At 39.6% G+C, this 21,417-nt stretch overlaps 1 protein-coding gene across 3 annotated transcripts in view; it reads right to left on the bottom strand.

Annotated features, from left to right (window-relative positions):
- Nucleotides 1-1,302: 1,302 nt before the first annotated feature.
- Nucleotides 1,303-21,417, bottom strand: part of LOC111664339 (serine-rich coiled-coil domain-containing protein 2-like) — a 45,548-nt gene continuing 25,433 nt past the window's right edge. The window contains exons 7-15 of one of the 3 annotated variants that reach the window (XM_087177292.1): nt 20,004-20,094; nt 19,008-19,092; nt 17,532-17,627; nt 16,993-17,095; nt 15,106-15,189; nt 14,894-14,980; nt 14,379-14,504; nt 13,409-13,514; nt 3,977-4,208 (exon numbers count right to left, since the gene is read on the bottom strand). In XM_087177292.1, the coding sequence (XP_087033418.1) occupies nt 4,108-4,208; nt 13,409-13,514; nt 14,379-14,504; nt 14,894-14,980; nt 15,106-15,189; nt 16,993-17,095; nt 17,532-17,627; nt 19,008-19,092; nt 20,004-20,094 (879 nt within the window). In that variant the 3' untranslated portion in view covers nt 3,977-4,107. Of the gene's footprint in view, nt 4,209-13,408; nt 13,515-14,378; nt 14,505-14,893; nt 14,981-15,105; nt 15,190-16,992; nt 17,096-17,531; nt 17,628-19,007; nt 19,093-20,003; nt 20,095-21,417 lie in introns of all 3 variants that reach the window. The other 2 variants (XM_023418869.2, XM_087177291.1) reach the window with 2 other exon arrangements.

The following is a 21,417-nucleotide window of genomic DNA, read 5'->3' as shown; positions in this document are numbered from 1 at the left end:
GGTACCTGCTGTTGCTCTCAGGTGTGTGTGTGTGTGTGTGTGTGTGTGTGTGTGTGTATGTTGGCCATATTAAGAAAAGAAAAAACGAAATAAGATGATAGTAAAGGAAATACAGATGGAAAGGAAAGGAAAGGGGGATGCAGGAAAGGAGGAATGGTCAGACTAACATCCTAAGGGGCCACAGGAAAAATAGGTGTTGTGGGGCCCCTGGAGTTTCTGGAGGCCAGTTGGTGATCAGGACAGAAAGAGAGAAAGAGGAAGAGAGGAGAGGAGAACAAAACTGGAATAATAAAAAAAAAGACCAATTAGAGCTGACAGTGTTCTCTCTTCACCTCTTCCTCCTCCTCCTCCTCCTCTTCCTCCTCCTCCTCCTCTCCCTGTCGGCCTTGTTATCCTCCCTGCTGCAGCTTCTTCACACAGAGATGATGGATGGACAGAGATGAGAAAAGAGAGATGGGAGAGCCATAAAGCAGGCGGACAGGCAGAGAGAAGACATGTCCGTCATTTCTGAGAGAGAGAGAGGAAAACAGAAGAAGAAGACGAAGAAGAGGAGTGGATGGAGACACTGAGGAGGAGTGGGAGAGGAGGGAGACCTGGACCTGCATCAGTTCTGATGAGTCACAACTGATGTTTGTGTTTTTAAAATGACTTTTAAACTTTATGCAACAACAGTGTTGTTACATCATGTGATTACCAGATCAGATGTTTCTCCCCAATCAGAAAACCAATCAAACTAATGTTCAAATGACGCTGGCTCGTCACACAGCTCGTTAGCAGCTGTAAATAATAAAGCGTCTGCAGCTGCAGCTCCTGGTTCTCAGGTTCATTCAGAAACTTAGTGGGAAGACAATATGAGATCCTTGGAATCTGTTTGCGTTTTTTATAAAAGGTGTAAAACAGATACAGTTGAATGCATTTAATATTTTATTTTAACTCTAACTCTAACTAAGTGCTTTGTGAGCTGCTCATGGTTTGTTGTGTTGACTCCATGTTTTGTTTTGGACACGTGTGTTGTATGTTTGTTTTCACATGATGAAATAAAACCTACGTAAACCTGCTGTTTTCACTCAGACAACCAATGACAGCGCAGCCAGTGACACCTTTGTCCAATCAGGTGCAGGAAGGGTTTGTGTCACCTGTCAGTCACCTGATTGTTATATTGACTCAGATCGCAACTAAAGATCATTTTCCTTTTTGATTATTTCGTTCGATCGTTTTGTCAGAATAACAGTTTAAAACCCAAATATCTTCACAGAAAATATTCACCGTTAAATTACTTTTTTTTTACTTTTTTGCTTAAAAAAAAAAAAAGTTGCTGCTGCTGCTGCTGTTGTTCTGTCACATTTTGTCACCGGTACCTCGACCGTCCCGCAGCTGCAGACACGTGTGTGATTCCTGATTAATAGATCATGATGTTCGGCTGATGGTGGGATTGTCTGTAGATTCCTCAGCTGCGTGAAATGTGAAACTACGCTAAGTTTGTTTTTGCATATATTTTCAACGCCATCTCTGCTCTTGCTCAAGGGCACACAGGCAGGACAAAGTGTCTGTTTTTGGGGCTTGAACCTGCGACTGTGTTGCATATTCTTTTGCATATACAGTGATTAATATCAAAGCAAGCAGCGCTGGGAGGAGAGTCTCTGTCTCACCGATATAAATGAGATTATGTTCCACCTGTCAGACGGAGTGTGATCCGTCAGAGGAGGGTGAATGTCAGTGGGTTCATACAGGTGACAAAATGTTAATGTGAGGCTGTGGATCCTGCAGATGTCTCCTGGCTGCTCGTTCAGTCTAAATGTGATATCAGAGCAGGAATAACATCTAAAAATGACTGAGAGGAGAGAGGAAGTTTCAGTCCTCTGTTGAATATTGAGACTAAAACACACTCATGTTTCTGTTCTGTGTGAGTCTCTGTGATGATTTTAATGGTCGGTCTGGTTAGTTAAAGGCCTCAGGATGCTTCAAACCAACCATGTCGTAAGGGTTAGGGTCTGCTGTGTGTCTTTATAGCCTTGCTGCAATTAATCATTATCATTCCAGACGGTTTTCAATCAATTCATGATGTTGCACATAAATAAATAAATATCAATCCGGTCCAAACCCTGCACGGATTCGGCAACTGTCTGTTTGTCGGGTTTGGAAAGTGATGAAAATTATGGGCTGCAGCCACCAGCTGATCCCATGGTTGGAACAGCGGTTTTAGGTGTTGTTAGATAATTTATCAAGCAGTGGTGAAGAAGTGTTCAGATCAGTAAAAGCAGAGTATCATGGTAAAAATAATCCAAGTCCTGCATTCAGAGTTTTACTGAAGTACAGAAGCAGCAGCATTACTCAAAGTATGAAAACTAAAAGTACTCATTAGCTCCTGTCAGTATCATATTACTCCACTGCTGGATCATTATTACTGAGGCAGGTACTTTTATTTAGTAGTTGTTTAAAGTGGAGCTAACTAATGGTTTAATCAATAACAATGCATCATATATCATAAGCTGATCACAATTTGTTTGTAAAATTATGATCATCAAAGCAACGGCTGCCATAAATGTCAAATATTTCCCTCTGAACTGAAATGGAAATAATGACAGAAAACTACCTTAAAACTGTACATGAGTACAGAACTTGAGTAAATGTGCTTAGTTATATTCAACCACTGCAGACAAACACTTAGTTTGAAGCATAATGAGACTGTTAACCTCGGCTAGCGATTAGCCAGCCTCTAGCCAGCCTCTAGCCAGCCTTTAGCCAGCCTTTAGCCAGTCTTTAGCCAGCCTTTAGCCAGCCTTTAGCCAGTCTTTAGCAAGCCTTTCGCCAGCCATTAGCCAGCCATTAGCCAGCCATTAGCCAGTCTTTAACTTGCGTCCTTCTGATCAAATCATCACTGTCTGGTAAAAACCTCTCACCTCCAACATGTTAACTTTTCTTCCACCTCTGAGCAGGTTTTATAAAAAAAATAACTCAAACAGGAACTAAATTATGATCAGACCTGGAGGCAGGAGGTTTTTCCAGTAAACAGCAGCAGAGAGGAAACAGTCTGTAAAGAACATGTCAAACCCACAGAGTGAACACGAGGACAGAGAGACGATAAACAACTCATTTTCTCTGAGAGGGAACAAAAAATAAAAGTTGGATTTTCTGACCTTGGAGACGAGTCGTTTTGCAGAGCAGCAGGTTTGAGATGGATCGTCTACAATGAACAGTGAATAGATGAACAGATGAATAGATGAACAGATGAATAGATAAGTAGATAGTAGGATCCAGTTTGGGTAGCAGGTCTTGGTGAGATACAGGTCTCTGTGTTTGGGTGACTCCTCGGTGACGAAGACTTCCTGGAGGAGATTTTGGAGAGGTGAAGGAAGAGCAGCCAGGTTGGACTGGTTTCCACACTGTCGGCCGTTTCCAGTGTGAAGTCAGTCCATCAGGCACCAGTATACATTTAGACAGTTAGCGTGGTTCCTAACACACAGCGAGTGAACAGGCCTTTAGAGGAATAAAGAACAACCAGCTTCTGCACTTGTGTTTTAAGACTTACAAACCTTTATTGATCGACCACAGTGTTCATTAAATTAATAATAAATAAGTTAACTGTGTATATTTCAACCTAATGTACAGATTAAATCATGTGGTGATCTTTACAGCCACAGTGTTAATGTGAGAATTTAGAGGAACAGGAAGTTTGGAGGTTGAGGTTCGGATCAGTGAAATTGATCAAATGGATCAGAGTGACACGGCGGGAAAGGTCACGTCGCTGCGTGTTAGGAAGCCGGGTTGAGACCGGCGGATCAGTGGCTCTTTGGTTTGGGGAGGCGAGAAGAGCTGGAGGTGCAGGCCAGTGCTTTTAGCTTAACCCCAGAAGAGCCGCTGCTCTCTGGGTCATGAGGCGTCGACGGCTGCCTGGGCGCCCTCGTCTTTGGAGGGAGGGCAGCGGCGGAGGCGCAGCCGGAGCTTGGGTCGGGTTTGGAGGTCTGAGACAGGAAGAGGTGGAGCTTGGAGGGCTGGGGGAGCTTCAGGGATCTGCTGCGGGCTCTTCTCTTCTCCTTTGTTGATGTTTTCCCATCATCCTGTCTTTCCTCGGTGGTGGAGTCAGTTGTGTAGGTGTCAGCGGGGATCTTAGAGCAGGGGTTGGCTGGAGGTGGAGCTTGGGTTGGCGGTGGGACTCGGTCCATCAGTGGTTCCTGCTCTTCCTGGGTGGAGGAGTGAAGTATCTGTAACTGAAAAACACAGAGAAACACCAATTGATTGTTAGTTAATTGAGATTATTCTGTCATAGGTGTAAAATCAGACACTGAATCGGGAACCGAGTGGAATTAACAGAGCTGGGTGTCAAACTTTGATACTTTTATGGACAGACTGAATTTGTTTGACACGAAAATGTCTCATCTTGTCATTTGATACCAAATTTAAGGAGTAAATGAGTAGATCTCATCAGCGTCAGTGAGCCAATCAGTATGCAGCAAGCTTGGACCAAGATTTAATAATGCTGGTGATTGGCTGTTTTATTTAAACAAACATGTTTGAGTCTGTAAAGAGACTGAGCTTCATAAATACAGTCAGAATCTTTACATTCAGAAAGCATAGGTGACGCTTCATTACTTAAAAGAATGAAAATTAAATTGATAATTCAATCTGATAATTACACCATCAGATCACGATGATTTCTCAATAACCTCCATGTTCTCATCACAAATCATAAGTATATCAGCTTCTTTCATTCTATATTCATTTGAGTCAATGAGGTCAGTTAATTATAAGCTGCAGATGAATTTTAAACCAACTCCAAACGACCGAAATAAATGACGTCAGTGTATGAAGGCCACACACACGAGAACAAAGTCGTATTAATCGAATAAAGTTGTAATTTTAGGTTAGGTGTTGTTTTAGAGGGTGAATATCAGAAGCTTTAAAATGTAGGAATGTAGAGCATTTATTATTATTCTATGCTGAGAGACAGAGTTTGATCCGCCTCTTGTTCTCAGCCTGTTTTAATATAATAAAGAGAGACAGACAGAGAAACAGAGACAGAAACTGAATCTTCTTTGTTTTATAATTTATCACATGTTGCACAAAAAAAAAAAAAGGAACCTCAGTGTGTGAGATTGAGAGAGGAAGAGGAAGAAAGAGTAATCTCTCAGATGACTGGTCATTTTACACATCACCGCTTTGATCTGTGTGTGTGTGTGTGTGTGTGTGTGTGTGGCTGCTTTTGATCTGTGTCGTTGACTTTGATGTGTGTGTGTGTCCTGCTCTGTTACTTTTGTACGTGTGTGTTGAATGTGAACTATCTGAACATTATACTGTTATTAAAAAAAAAGTCTGATGTTGATGCTGCTCTTCAACTTGAAACTGCTGGATGAACACAAACAGAACGGAGGCTGAAAATAAATCTGATGAAAACGCTTCAACCTGACAACAACAATATTTTTCCTGTTTGTTTTCTTCTCAGCATCTTTATTTATCTGGTTTTATTCACTTTTGTAACAGCTTCTACTGAGAATAACCCTCCGCTCCGACTCCAAAGACATACACATACAAATAAATAATACCTTTGCTTATATTGAACTTTCCTAATCAGAGTTACAAAGTGCTGCATGTCATTCCCCTGCTCTCTGTCCCTGCATTTTCTGTCTCTACTGTCCTGTCAAATAAAGGCAAAAAAATGTATTTTAGTTACTTTTATTTATTTTAATATCCTTTGTGCAACACTTTGTTCAACTCAAGCTGAGTTTAACTGTGCTCTAGAAATATACGCGACTTGACTTAAAATCTATTCTAAACCTCGGAGGGAGGGATGGATTACTTTTGTATAATTTTAGACATATTGTCCTCAGACGAAGGAAGCAGGACTGTTTGCAAAATAAGTCAAATATCCACCAGATTGTGAGCAGAGGAGGTCAGTTGGACCAAATAATGTAAATGAACCGAAAGATGAAGTGATTTTAAGATACTTCTGCGCTGTCCAGCTGTTGACAGTTGAGGAGCTGAGTTATATCTAAAGCCTCACCAGGTTTAGCACATATAGCTGTGTGTCATCGGCATATGCATGAAAATCAATACAGTGTGTTTGAGAAAATGTGGCTGAGTGGAAACATGTAAATAGGAAATAAAAGATGTAAGAGCTAAACTAATCAAGAGCTGTGTCCTTGATACGATCTCTAAAACCCAGAGTGTTGTGTTTGTCTGAGTTCTGGTGTGTACATTATTACATCATTATAAATCTCAGCACACATATATATATGTAGACAGATAGAATAACCCATAAATTAATCAGAAATCATGAGTGAAGACTGTAAAGTAAGCGAGTTCCCTCAGGTGTAGACTTACAGCAGCAGCTCAAGGAGATAACAGCTGACTAGTTATTACTTCAAGTTTGCCAGGATCAATAAACTAAGATTGCAGCACATGATGGATGTCAGCGCTCAGTGTGTGTTACTCTAATTCTCAGTGTAAATCAGATTATCAGGGTGTAGATGAGAGCAGGCTGCAGGATTAAAGTGTGAAGAGCATCGAGGAGCTTAACACATCTGTATCAGTCACACTCAGTTACATCCAGCAGCTGTTCTTCTTCTTTGGTTGGGACAACTAATTACACCTGGGGACTATTTTCAATTTTGCTCTCTTTGCTTTGTCCCACAAGAACGTCTCATATGGATGTGGTTGCTGATATGAAAAAACAAAAGGTAAGTGGACAGAGACACATCATCTTATAAACATGTCTGTACAATTTTAAATTGTAAAAATTTTGTGATTTTAATTTTCAAAATCTCTATCTGAAAATCTTCTGTTGATTTAGCAGAAATATGAAAGCTTTTGGTAACTAGCGCGGGTTGGTATCAATACAAAACAATACCTTTTTGATTCTTTAATTTTAGGAATAAATATGGAAGTCCTGCGAGGCAAATGAAAGTTATTTTTGTGTTTGTTTTTGTAATACTCATTTTGGCCACAAGACGCTGAAGTGCACCACCACCACAGTCTAAATGCAAATATGCATTCAAGTTCAAAACATTCACAGCCTCTTGTGGCTGAAATGAGTATTACAAAAACAAAACATTTTTCTTTTCCTTGCCCTGGAAGGCTTCCATAATAAAAATAATAAAAGAAAATTTAAATAAATGAATAAAATAAAAATGCTTTCCTCATTCAACAAAAACTTAAGTTGTTGAGCTTGTCAGAATAAAATACAGTAAAATTTGCCAAATTTTGATTTGAATCAGAAACAGTCTGATCAACGAAGTAATAAACCAGACTGTGAATCAGGTATTAACTGCCAGCTTTCAGAACTTTCATCAGTTATTGATACAGACACATGGTGAGTAGCGTCAAAAAGTGTTGTGGTTCGATATCCAGCCATATTCTATATTAGAAACCACTAACTCAATTTAGGCAGCTTTATGTCTTTGTGGTGCATTCGCTTTAGTCTTAGGAACAATGAAAAAAATAAAAATCTCATACAAAAAGAGGAGATGCTCTGCGTTAGGGCTAAAATTAACAGTTATTTTCATAGTCACCAAAACATCAGAAAAGAATCACAAATGCTGCTCACAACTTTCTACAGCTCGAGACGACGTCTTCAAATCTCTTATTTCATGCAACAGTCGAAAACCCCAAAGGCTGTTCAGTTTACAACCATTTTAACACACAGGAAGCAGAAACCATCAAATATTCACCTTTTACACTTGAAAAATGACTTTACAATTAATTTTTCAGTCAAACCTGTCGATTTGTTGTTGCTGCTTGATGTTGTATCAGATTTAGCAACTGCTCAGCTGCTGTGAAGCTTGACCAAACTCAACATTCTCAGTCTACGTCTGAAACCAAACCTGAAAACTGTGAACAGCTTGTTCGAGTATCAGCTGTGCGACAGCGGTCGTAACCAGGGAAACAGACACGTTCGTCTTCAGGAAACTCGGACCCTCGTGCTCTTAAGTTACACATGAACAAACTGAGGAGACTTATCGGTTTGGTTAGATCGGTCACGTACTCCAGTCTGTTCTTATTGATCCTGACAGTAACAATCACACACGTGGGTTCAGTGTGCTGCTGTTGTGTTGAGCTCAGTGGGAGTTAACGGCTGCTCACATTAACAGGAACCATAAAAGGCAGCGCCAGTCAAAAGCCTATTTGAAACTTCTAAAGACAAAACAAACACACCGATCCCGACGCTCCCTGAAGAGGCAATTTCTTCTTCTGTCTTTAATCCGCTGGTTTCGACTTTCCCCCTTTACAAAGTGACAATGAGTCGAGGTTCCTACCAACCTGCACAAACAATAAACTCTCATCTGCAGTAGCCGTCATGTGTACTACCTGTCTGCAGCTTCAGCAAACTACAACCACCTGAACCCTCATATTGTTATGAGACGCACAGAAACAAAATCTCAGGAAAACAAAAACAACATCACCCTCCGCTGCAGATTTGACATTAGACGAAATTTGTTTAACAGGCACTTTTATCCACAGTGACTTACAGTTTGCCCTTTGAGGATCAATATTTTACTCCAGGAGGTGCGGAATCGAACCAGCAACTCTAACAGCCAAACCCAGTCTACCACCAAAATAAAAGCTTACTTCATTCAATATCTAAATTTTTCCCAATTTTTATTGTCAACAAATCGAATGAAAATACCAAAAATGTTTTTCCTAAAACAGCGGATCACTGCAAATGTTACTGAAACAGGAGGAGATAGTGAATTTGTTGGGACTATTTTCAGTGCTGGATGAATCCACATTTGGTGATCTAGTGAGTGTTTGGTACAGTGGAGGGTTAGGGTTAGGGTGTGTGATGGACTGACTCAGAATAAACTACAGTGTGTGTGTTTATGGTGAGGAAGGAACATGCCACCCAGTCCTGGAAACAGTGGAGCTCAGAGGAGTCAGATATATGAGGTTTACAATACTTAATAATCAGTGATCATTCATCAATTTGTTTTTGATTTTCATGGGATTTGTTGAGAGCAAGAAAAAGACAGAATATCATGAAAATATATGGAGGTTCTCAGGAGAATATAAGCTGGAGTAAAACTCTCGCTTATACGAGGGAAAGATTCGCTTGTGAACACTGACACCTTGTGGCGGACAGTGGTACTGCAGCCTGTCTGTCTTCCTGTCTGTCTCCTTTAACAATGACTTAAAGTGTGTCTGTGTCCATCCTTCATGAATACTGCATGACGGGATGGACAGATTAAAGAGAGTGGGAGAAGGGCAGAGGGAGGAAGAGAGGAGGAAGATATGAAACAAGTGAGAAAGACAGTAAAGGAGAAGAAGTGGAAATAAGGAAGAGTGAAGAAAGAGAAAAAAAGAGATAAATAGGATGAGAGAGCAAGTAGAGAGAGAGAGATTAACAGAGAGAGAGAAAGGAGAAGAGATGGAGAATGTCCTCGACCACATGCAGCTGTTTTCAAGGAGGATTCAGCTTCTGTTGGACAGAGGGAAACGATCCACTGCCAAATTCTTTCACTGTTCTGCTTCCCTGACAACGACTTATAGGACGTCCCCACAGTCACACGCACGCACACATGCACTTTTTTTGGCACACAAAGTGCTGATCCACCCCCCACCCCCCTTCTTGCTGTCCTGTCACTGGCCCCTGGAGGCTTGTTAGATGAATAATATCCCCTCACGCCGCATCATCAATTAGCTCAATTATGAAAATGATAACAATAATGAATAAACATGAGGTCGTAGTTTTGAGCTGAGGGCAGAGAGCCGAGGGAAAAGGACTCATATACTCTATGTTCAGCAATAGAATAATAATAAGGTATTTGAGTGTCTGTGAAAACCTTCCTCCTTTAAAGTTTTTGTTTTTTTCTTTCTATCATTATAAGTTTAATATTGAGCATCTGTAGATTCAGAGTCTGATCTGATTCTGATTTTCATGAGCTACTTTATTCAAGATTCAAATTTAAAATTTAATGCTGCATTCATGTGCTCCTGGGATGTTTGGATTTCCTGAGTTGGGAACTCGTTCTTCTGACTTAGGTGTGTTCATGTGCTTTCAATTCAGAATGTGGAAACAATATGGTTGCTACAGAGAAGACATGCTGGTCAGAGTGTCAGAATAACATGTTGATACTGTTTCCAGTATTTGATTGATTGATTGTGTTACTTGTTGTCATGGTTAATGCTCATAAATAATATTTCTAACTACTCTAGGTCACACTTTGTGGATGGCAACTCATGATTACAGCCTATATAATATCTTATTATAAATTAAATATTATTTAAAAAAAAAAATTTGAAAGTTCATTTTTCTGATTATTCCGACAGCATGTGAACGCAGGGTAAAACACTCAGTCCACGCTGACTGAACAGTGGTTTTACAGAGTGGAGCGTCTTCCCTCATAAATGATCGTTGGCTGAGTTCAGACACATAAACAAGTTTAATTTAGTTCTGTCATCAACTTCCACCTGACTGTATATTTATTCATCTTGTGACTTGGGGAGCAGTTTTCAACCAAAGAATAATATGATGATAACAGAAGTGTTATATTATTGTATATACATGTATATTTACATACTGTAGCTGATCTGATTACTGCTGATGTTTAATGTCTCTAAAACAATCAAACAGATAAATATTCAGAGTAAACAATGTAATTATAATAAACAATAAACAGTAAACAACATAATTATTAATAATAATAATAATAATAAACAATAAACATGGGGTGCAGATTAAATCTTTATGTTATGTTGTTGGCCACGCAGCTGCTGTCACGAGTTATATAACTTGTTGTGATCTGAGACTTATCGCAGGAAGAAACTGGAGAAAATCAACCTCAGTGTTGTTATGACATGAGACAGGCTCCATGTAAAATGGCCTTTAATCTCTTGTTAGCACACGATGCTAACACGAGAAACAGGTGTAGGGGTTTGTCTGCAGAGCAGCAGAGCAGGATTTAAGGTGCTGTTAAAGGTGCTTTCAGGTGAGGAAACACCTGACGCCAAGTTCATTGAGGTCAGTGTTTAACCAGTAATCATCAGCTATGTTTGGGACATGACTCAAGGTTCCCGAGCAGAGATGCAGCAGCTTCTCTCCGTCATGTTGAGGAGTTGAAGGGCGTCGTGAGTGATCTCATCTCCAGTGGTTTGACTGCTTCAATTGACTGAACGAGCCGAAGTGAAGTGCACCTCATCTAATGCAAAATTTAGGAGCAATTTATAAGGATAATTTTAGCCTGCCGCTGCCTGCTAACGAGCCTCTGGACTTCACTGGGCTCATTTCAGTGTGAAGGAAAAGGTGTGACCTGTCCTACAGGGAGCAATGAATCATGGGTAAAACAGTCCAGACAGCTGGTCTGGAGAATTTTACGTATGAATTCGTACCCACTCCTACTTTATTATTACAATGGTGCCACGTCAATTTGAATGTTTCAGGTCCTAATAATCTGATTTCTTCTTTTAATATTAAAACAATCCTTCCACAAGGTTAATTTAGTGGCGCCACCATGGGCGAGACGCCTTTAAAGTGTTCAGAAAAATGGGAGTTTCAAATAATATAAGAGCTGGGGAAACTCTAGACCAGTGAAGGTTGACTGTCTTATCAAATCTTCCAATACATTTTCAACATTTTTCAATTTGTTTTTCTTTGCTCGTTTTCCTTCGACAGAAGTCCTGAGAGGCTTTGGTTATTTTACTCATTTCAGCCAAAGGGGGCTCAAGTTCTTACTTGTGATGAAAACAATGCACTTCAGTCTCTTGTGGCTGAAATGAGTATTACAAAAGCAAACAAAAAACGACATTTTCTTACAGGGCTTCCAAACCTCAAGGATAGGGCTTAAGTCTTAAGGATAAGAAGGTGACATGAACGTGCCTGTTTCGTCGTCCCTCTACTGTTGACTCTCTTATAAAAAGCTACAAAAATTACCCAAAAAAATAAGATTCAGCATTGATTGTTTTCAAAACAGCCTCAGCTGAAACTACTGAAATTACACTGTTTTCTAAATCTTTGTGACTTAATGAACACAAATATTCAAATAGTGTCTGAGCCTTTTTTTTTTTTAACCATTATTTAAAAACTGGAGAATTGACTGTAAACTGATGCTGGTTTTGATCTTTGAGTTACTGGATTCATTAATTTTTAAAAAATATTTGCAAAGAATCAAAGATAAAGTAAAATCATAAAATACGCGGATGTGTTGAACTTATCACCATCTCTGCAGCTGTGAGGAACTGTTCAGCCTCTTTTAGCTCCTAGTTTTGCGTTAGCTGGTTTTATCAAACAAGCTGTGGAGTTCTAGGTAACAACATACAAACCAGTAACATACAAACACACACACAGCTACGATGGTGATGGTTTTTTAGCTTAATGTGGAGCTGTTTTGCCCCCTAGAGGCCAGAAATCTACTAAAACACCTTTAAGGTTTTATATATTTGATCTACTCTAGGGGACAATAAATTTCCTTTATCTGATGCGCTGGAGAAAGGGAAGAATCAGGACAGGGAGGAAGACGAGGGTGGAGGAGGAGGGGGAGCATGAGGAAGATAAAAAAAAGTTGCTACTGTACCATGCTGTGTCACTGAAGTAAAGCACTAGTTTTTCCACTCCTGGGCGAGGGCAGAGAGGAGAGGACACACAGAGGACAGAGGGAGGACAGTTACAGGAGAACATACAGCAGAAGAAAAAACAAAACACAGATTTCTGTTCGGAGTGATGGAGTCGGAGATACGGTTCAAGGATGTGAGATGAAGAGGAGAGAAAGGATGGGAGAATGTATGAGGAAGAATTCAGGAAAAGTTTGAAAAGAAGAGGTGAGTAAACACAGGACGGGCTGAGTCCAGATTATTGAGGTTAAAAAACTCTAAATGAAAAATAAAACTAACTTGGAGTGAAGAGACCTAAACTGATCAGCAGATTAAAGTCATGTTTGAACTTATGTTGCCTCAGAAGTTGCTCAACTAATGTTCCTCCCCATGAATAAGTTAAAATAACCTTCAGTGTCACACAGAGAGTTTTAATACGGAGCTCTGATTCAGAGCAGTGGCGTCTCAGCTGAGAGTAATTCTGAGGATAATATTCAAGTCATTTCGTGTTAGCAGAGCAGCCTCCGTTAATATACATCTCCTCTGACCTCTGACCCCTCACCTGTTGACTTCTGTTGAATTTAGTTTCGACAGCTTCTATGATGTGGTCAGTAACAGCAGCAGTAGCGTTACAGTGTCAGTGTCAGTAGCGTTACACCACATTAACAACAGCTGGGTGTGTCTGCTGTCCAGCGTCACTTTCATTCTGGATGGTTGAATCCCTGAATCTTAAAAAGCAGTGGGATGATCTGCTGTTGAGCTTTGATGATCATGATGAAGAGGAAGATGAGGGTATAATGAAGAGAAGAGCCAGCAGTATGGACAGAGGTTAAGGTGGAATTTTGGGTCTATGGAGTGAGGTGGTGGGTTGGGGGGGGGTCACATGACTCACTTTTTCTAGCAAGGTGGGAGGGGATGCTGGGCCTCGGCCTCCCCCTGTAAGGCCTGGAGCGCTGATACTGCCAGGGTGGAGAGAGGAAAGGAACAGGAGGAAAAGCCTGAGGAGAGACAGGGGGAAAGAAAGACAGATAGAGGAGGACAGGATGCTGATTCAGAAAAAAAAAAAAGATGAAGAGGAGAAGAGAGATGAAAAGAACAAGAGGGAGACGGACTTTGGATTCTAACATTTGGCTTCATGAGGGAAAAATCCTGCATAAGAACAACATTTACAGCAACACAAACCTCCACAGGTCCCATCAATGGTAGCTAGAGGCAACTGTTTGAATTGTCAGGACTACATTACCCAGAAGCCTATCTGTTAGGCTCAAACAACAGCAAGCAGGCAAATTTTATAACCATAGCAATTCTGACGACACGCTGCTTTACAGGAAGAAGAAAGAGAAGACACAGAGAAGACATAAATAAATAATTTTTTTATGTCATCACGTTATTCTCTTGTATGCCTCTCCCTGCACTGTATACTGTTTGTTTTTTTTGTTATATTTCTTTTCTTTGTTAATTGTGCAAAGATAAATAAACTAAAAAAAAAGGAAAGGAAGTGAATTAATTACATAAAACAGAAAACAAACAAACAAAAAAGTTACAAAAGAAAAAGAGAGAAAGCCAAAATTCCCAAGTGGGTTTAAGATTTGCACTGATTTGGCCTCTGGGGACAGAAAACAACACAAACCCTCCATCAGCTTCATCACTGAATCGTACAGATTTAAGATTTCAGTCTCTGCTTTTCCATTTATTTTAGTTTTATTGTTTATAAAGTTTCAGGACTTTTGTTTTTGTTGATATTTTCTGCTTAATTCAGTCTTGTGAAACACTTTGGGCTGCATCTGCATGAACAGTGATATACAATTAAAAGTTTGTGTGTGTGTGTGTGTGATGTGTGTGATGTATGTGTGTGTCCTCACAGTGTGCTCTCTCCAGGGCGTCTGCGAGGCCACGCTCTCTCTCTCTGCCACACTCGTCTGTGTGTGTCGATCCATCCTCCCTGTCATCTCCTGGCAATGACACCTGGCGGTCACCGTGGGAACAGTCTGCTCACACACAGACATACACGCACAATTAATTCATTAGTTAGCTTTCAGTCAGTAGCTGAATTCTGCTCCTTTAAAACTAAACTGTCACGATTTCAAACATCGAACCAGCAGATTATTATTATTAGTTATAGATACAGTTGTTTATTCATAATATGAATATCATGCACATTGATCTGTAATGTCACAACCTAATAAACATAAATCTATTAAAGGAAAAATCTACTACAGTATAAAGATTATGACAAACTCTCAGAGGGTTCATTTAGAAGTTTATGTTGTTGTCATGCTATATACAGTCACATGACCTACACCCACATGTTACCATGGTGAGGTTAGCATTTTCAGATACACAGTTAGAATGTAAACAGAGAAACATGGACACAGACCAGTTGCAGAGTGAGTTGCGCAATGGTTCGGTCTCTGCTCCTCAGCTCCTCCCTGAGCTGCTGCACCTCCTGCAGCAGAGCCTGCACCTACACACACACGCACACACACACATTAGGGCTGTGGAAGTGCAGGTCAACACAGTTTGATGTTTTTTCATACAGACTGAATACGGCTGCTGCGGCTGTGTAAATGAAGGTAGAAACAAACTGACCTGTGTGTTGGAGCTGTGGGACGAGTCGTTGGTCTCAGGACTCAGAGTGTCTGTGGTCAGAGTGTCATCATCCACATCTTCCTCCTGAACAACACACACACACACACACACACACACACACACACCATTAGAACAGAACATAACACACACATGTCTAGGCCATTTGTAAGAACATGTCTGTCATGCTGAGGTCACAAAACCTCTGGATCATGTTAAAGTGTCTGAAAGCAGACCAAATTTCAAGTAAATGAAAAGATAATTAATGATGCATATAAAGTAGTTTTCCATGAGACATGACTGTGCGAGTTGAAATTGTTTAAAACTTTAAACTTTTTAAAAAGCAAGAAGCAAAGGAGAGACGTGAAGAAAATAACACACAGTCAGTGCAGACTTTACTGATGTCTGTAGAGTTGTTAGATCGACTATGAACTCACCTCTGCACACAAAACAGGCCCAGATGTAAATACAGAAAGAAGCCAAACTCTAACAGATCATTGTGAAGTAAAGGGGCTTAAGAAACTATAAAACTCTCACATTATAGAAACTATAACTCTTTCACACTGTTGCTAAATCAACATTTGATCTATTTTTAGTTGAGAGCTGTTTGAGTCACATTGATAAAACTACAGTGAGCAGCTGTTTGAGGAAACTACTGAGCCTGTTTAAAACTGAAACTACATATGTGTGAGGTGTTTTTAAAGATTTACGTTGACTCAGAGCTGAGAGCCACAGACAGAGGAGGGAAGTGGACTAACATATTGTTGGTTTTGGTCTTTTTAGGGAATTTTTAACAGTGACAAAAATAGTGTGATGCCAGAACAGCCACTAAGTTTTAATCTACCTCTGCAATCTTTGGCAGGTTTGATTAAATCTCTTAAAAGTGTAATGTGTAAGATCCGGCCAGAATTTTAGTTTAAAACACTTTCAACAGTATGTGAAGGAACCACAGTGATGATGTCATGACCAAGACCTTCATCTATTGTATTTCAGAGATATCTATTGAAATGAGCATGCTAACCAACTAGCTGCGTCCCACCCCCTGTTGTAATACCACTGTATGACAGTAAATGCTGTGTGAGTCAGTGCAGTGTGTAGTCTGCCTTCAGTCCAACAAAGAAGAACAGCTTCCTCCAGAGCTTGAAGCAGAGACAGTAACAGAAAACCGAGATGCGTCTGTCACATTTCATGCCAGTTGCCTTGGCTTGAGGGAGACCAGAACTGTGTCCCATTTCGTCAAGTGGCATTAATGTATAATGTTGACGTTTTAGCGATTTAGTAGAATTTAGCCTGTTCCTGCGGCTGTTGTCCAGCTAGATGCAGATATTGCTGTTGCTATTATCTTTTGTCAACACTTTTGTACATAGTTTTTTTCATTCTTTTATTTTTTGAATATGTGTATCTATGAATATTTATATTTTTGACTGTTGCAGTATTTTACCTCTTTATTGTTATTTTCTGTAAATATATTTATTGAATACTGCACCAAACACCAAGCCTAATATCTTATCTTAGGCAATAAACCTTATTTTCTGATCCTGCCTTTGTGATGATGTCATCATCCCTTCTGTAGCCTGACACCCATGTGTCATGCAGTATCCCCATGCCTTCATATTTTTATAGGTAAATAAAAACATACTGGTTTGTATTACATGTACTCATAATTTGTTTCAGTGCTATCAACAATAAATGCACATATAAATAATAATTTATAAGGAACATGAGGAAAACAACAACATGATTAACTGGACAGGGGTGAAGAGGTGAAATGCTGCCCCCTATGGAGTTGGAGCAAGTTGCACGATCACGAAAAACAAAGGAGCAACATGTCTTTGAATTCTGATTTTCACAGTAAATGCAGTTTTGGTGCTCATCTTCCTGCCCTCTCACCTGCAGCAGTAGCTTCTGCAGGTACTCCAGCTGTGATCGCACCGCAGAGCAGTCCTCAGCCAGTTCCTCCACATCCAGACCCAAACCAGGACTACCAGGAGACCTGAACGGAAAAAGGGATGGACAGAAGATGTTAACAATTATAACTCATCAACATCCATTAAGTGCTCCTCAGCCTGCTGTGTTCAGGAACAAGCATAAAATACTGTAAATCTAAATGGCTTTTGTCAAAAAAAAAAAAAATATATAAAAATGTGGTTCAGCGTTTATAAATCTCACATATTTCTGCATAAGCTTTAATATTCCACTGAATAAACTCAGTACGAGAAAATTATCAAGCTACACAAGAGGCTGGCAACTGAAAATAATATAAAACCAAGGCTGACTGTCAATGAACTACCAGGGATTAGAAATTAATATTATTTCAATCTGCGACAGGGATGATCACACATGCAAAATAACTTCAAGTACTAATCTAGTAACCTGTGGGCTCTGGTTTTAGTGCACAGTGATACTGATACTGTTTTGTGCTGAATCACCTTGAAGGACAAAGGTCCAGAATCAGGTCACTGTCCCTGATCGTGTCTGTCCTCTTATTCCCAGGATCCTCAGTTAGCTTGTAACACTGGAAGTCACTGAGGGGACGATAGAAAAGCTTGTAAACATGATGCACAGTGATCATGTTCAACATCAGCTACCAGAGTGATATAAATTCAGCCATTTCTTTTATTCCTCTCTCTCCCTGCCCTGCTGCAACAATTCTGCTTCATGACCCAGAATTGTCTGGAAAGTCCTGCCATTAGTGGTGTGTATCTGTCCCTCCCAGACCAGTCAGTATATATGTTAATTAAAGTGTATCAATATATTTCAATTTTATTTCAAAAATATGAGTCTACTGCCACATTAACCGCAGCAAACATAGGCAGTGATTTTATTAACTGCCTCAGGTGACTTGAGGCTTCTTAAATTAGCAGCATTTTATGATAGCCCTGAACATTTTGTAAACTGCTAATGCTCGCGTCTGACATTTCTATGAGCATGATACGTTTGACTGGGAACACACCAATATAAACAGTTCTTTATAGCCTTTGTAATTTTGGACAAATTTCACGTGAAATTTGGTTCGGATGCTAAAGGTGCTCATCAGCTTAGAACCAAAAATGGTTGTCTCTCTTGTATTGTACTGAAAGCATATGCAGTGCAGTTGGTTTACAGTTGACCATGCACCACAATTACTGTTCTTCAGAGTTTGTTTTAGTGAGTCACAGAATCATTAAAACTGTAAAAATGCAGCAAAATTGTTCCCCCTCAAATCTCATATTTCACATAGAACTATTTAGCTCAAAGCGCCAACTTTCCCTATTTTTCCCTCCTCCAAGGAGCAGACATTATGACATCACCTCCTCCTGATCATTTGACCCCAAAAAAATCTGCAGATTTACACCAAATCTGCTCCAGACACTGAGTTCAGTAGCCCTGCGAAGTGCCCTCTGGACCCATTCAGTTGACTTGTTAATTGGACAAATATGGCTGCACATATTCTATGTATATATGTGTATATATATTTTACTCTCTATAAAGAGAAAGAAACCTATTGATTTGGTGCATCCACGACCATCTCCAACTTCTCAACTTTGAAACAACCCTTTCTGACCCTGAGCCCTCAGTGGGTGAATAAGCTGTATTCGCTGAAAACATTCATGCAACTAACAAAAAGAAAACTGTTGATCTTGGCAGACCCATTGACCTTTCCTTTTGCCACCATCAGTTGAACTGTTGGCAGCACTACAACAGTATAATTAGGAAGATGCCAGAAAACTAGCAAAAGTCTCCTAAGTGTCTTCTGGCAAAAGTAAAGTAAGTAAGATAATCTGAATATTTCTATATATATTTCAAATGCAAACTTACTTATAATATTTTTGAGCAGAAGTTTCTTTATCAAAACCCCAACAAGACTGAAAATAACCACAACTCTGCAGTTTGATTCAGAACAAGCAAAAAGCACCTTCCCTCACCTTTCATTGTCATTATGGACATCCTGTGTCCCCCAGCAGAGCTGTCTCATCCTCCACTGAGCCATGTGGGAAATCCCATCTCCATCTGCAGAGTTCAGATCAGCAGCATGGTCAAACAGGGTTTTTTTTTTAATGTAGAAAAGAAAACATTTATCTGGAGTACCAAAAAGCTAAAAAGGACCATAAGCACTATATAATGTCCTCTGTGCAGAGAACAGAAATGTTGTTTTCTTGCAGGTGTACAGTGAGTACACCTCTACTGTTAGCTAGCTGTTCACATTTACCAACCTAAACAAAGCTGGTTTAGCTCCTAGACTGGACTGTTAGCTTAACTGAACTGTTTAAGCTGCTAATCTAAAGGAAATGTTAGCTAAACTGAACCAAAACAATTTTAGTTCCTATAGTGATTGCTAGTTGGACTGTTAGCTTTTCAGCATGCTAAACAGAAGCATTAGCTAAGCTGAACCAAAATGTTTAAGCTCCTTAATTGAAACCTTATTAAAAAAACAAACAAAAACAAACTGAATTGTGAACTAACCTGAATCGCACAACTTTAGCTCCTTATCTGGCCAGTTTGCTAAACTAAACTTAAATAACTAAGTTCCTATACTGACTGTTAGCTAGCTTGAACTAAACTGTTTTAGCTCCTAAATTGGCTGGTTAGCTAAACTCATCTTAAATATCTTAGTGCCTATACTGACTGTTAGCTTGAACTTAACCGTTTTAGCTCCGACATGGGAGTGTTAATTCAACTGAACAAAATCATTTCAACCATTTCATAAGCTAAACATCCAGAGAGGAGTCGTTTCAGAAGTTCCTGCTGTAAAAATCCAGTTCATTTTCTCAAAACCAAAGTTAGGTAACTGCTAATCATTGCTGTATATGAGCCAGATTCAGGCCGTTGAAAGGGGATTATACTGTAGTGTGTGGTGCTAACAACAAACTAAAAAACTTGCTGGGACCCATAATTTTACTTTATGTGAGGCTGTAACATACCGCTGTGCAGCGAGGCGTCTTCTGCAAAGTCTACATCCAGCATTAGATCATCATCTTCCAGATCACAGGAGTCCAGGTTGTTCAAGATGTCCTGAAAGAGACACAAAGACACAGATACATGGTCGTTTATCTGCTGCATTGTATATTTCCCAACTTTGCTATGTTTATATGTACAGGTAAAAAAAAAAAATAAAAAAAAATAATGACCTTTCATTTTCATTCAGACATTTTCATCAACTGAATATCAATTAGAAAATAAATTGTCAGCACCAACACTGCTGAGACTGAAACATCTTGTTTAGTTTGTAAGTTGACCTACTCACCATATGCAGGATATTATAATGATCATTTGAACAACACTCCAAAATGACAAATATACAGTAGAATTTTTGTACTGAATGAGCATTTTCACTTTTTGTTGTCAGGAAAAATAAGAAATATTTTAGCAGCTCAACACAATTGTTCCCTGTACCTGAACCACATATTTTAGCTGCTCAACTGAACCACACTGTGAGACAGACATACATGCACAGCTCTGTTCGACCTCGCACAAAATAACATCCTTGAACAAACACACAGACACAAAGGAATAAAAATGAAAACCCAAATTATTTCTTTTTCTTTTCTGTAAAAAAAAAAAAAAAACACCAAAACAACTATGATGGAGTGAACTTCAACTAGATGCTGACAAAAGACTAAAAGACCTTCCCATTATTGTGAGGAGGTCAATGGTAGTCTGAGGTTTTGTAGGTTTGTGCTATGAAGCAGAGCTGATGGTTCAATTACGATGGATTTTGAAGCAAGATATACAAAAACTACCACTTATTTGTTTTTGGAGACTGTGGCTAAAATGATTTTATTGTAATATTGGCTGAAATGTTTTTTTTCTTTTACTTTGCAAACGGTAAACTTAAACTTTCTTCAACTTATTTCCATTTAGTAACAGATGTCATAAAGACAGAAACTATATATTTTAAAATTCACATCTTCAGTAGGAACCAATGGGCCACAGATAGAGGAGGGAAGTGTTGAGAGACGGACCGACACACTGTTGGTCTGGATCTGATCATGGGATTTGGATTAGAACTGTAGCTTATATCTGGAACACAATTCAAAATAATTCAGTTCATTATTAAAAACAAACTTTAGCTTGACAGAGAGTTTGTTTTGTGCAAACGAAGATGAGGAAGAGACGAAGAGTTTGTCTCCATACACACACACAAAAACACACAAGTGTGTTTCGATGTTTTCTGCCTCTGGAAGCTTAGTCACAGCACAGTGACCTGAGAGGAAACCAAACGTTCACCCTGAGTAACTGCTGTACACACACACACACACACACACCCACACACACACACACACACACACACACGCACACACACACACACACACACACACACACACACACACACCC

Source organism: Seriola lalandi, unplaced genomic scaffold, assembly GCF_002814215.2.
Source record: "Seriola lalandi dorsalis isolate HSWRI2012SDOR001 ecotype SW California unplaced genomic scaffold, Sedor1 jcf7180002054585, whole genome shotgun sequence".
In the NCBI taxonomy this organism is placed as follows: Eukaryota; Metazoa; Chordata; class Actinopteri; order Carangiformes; family Carangidae; genus Seriola; species Seriola lalandi.
This window is presented reverse-complemented; position numbering and strand designations above follow the sequence as displayed.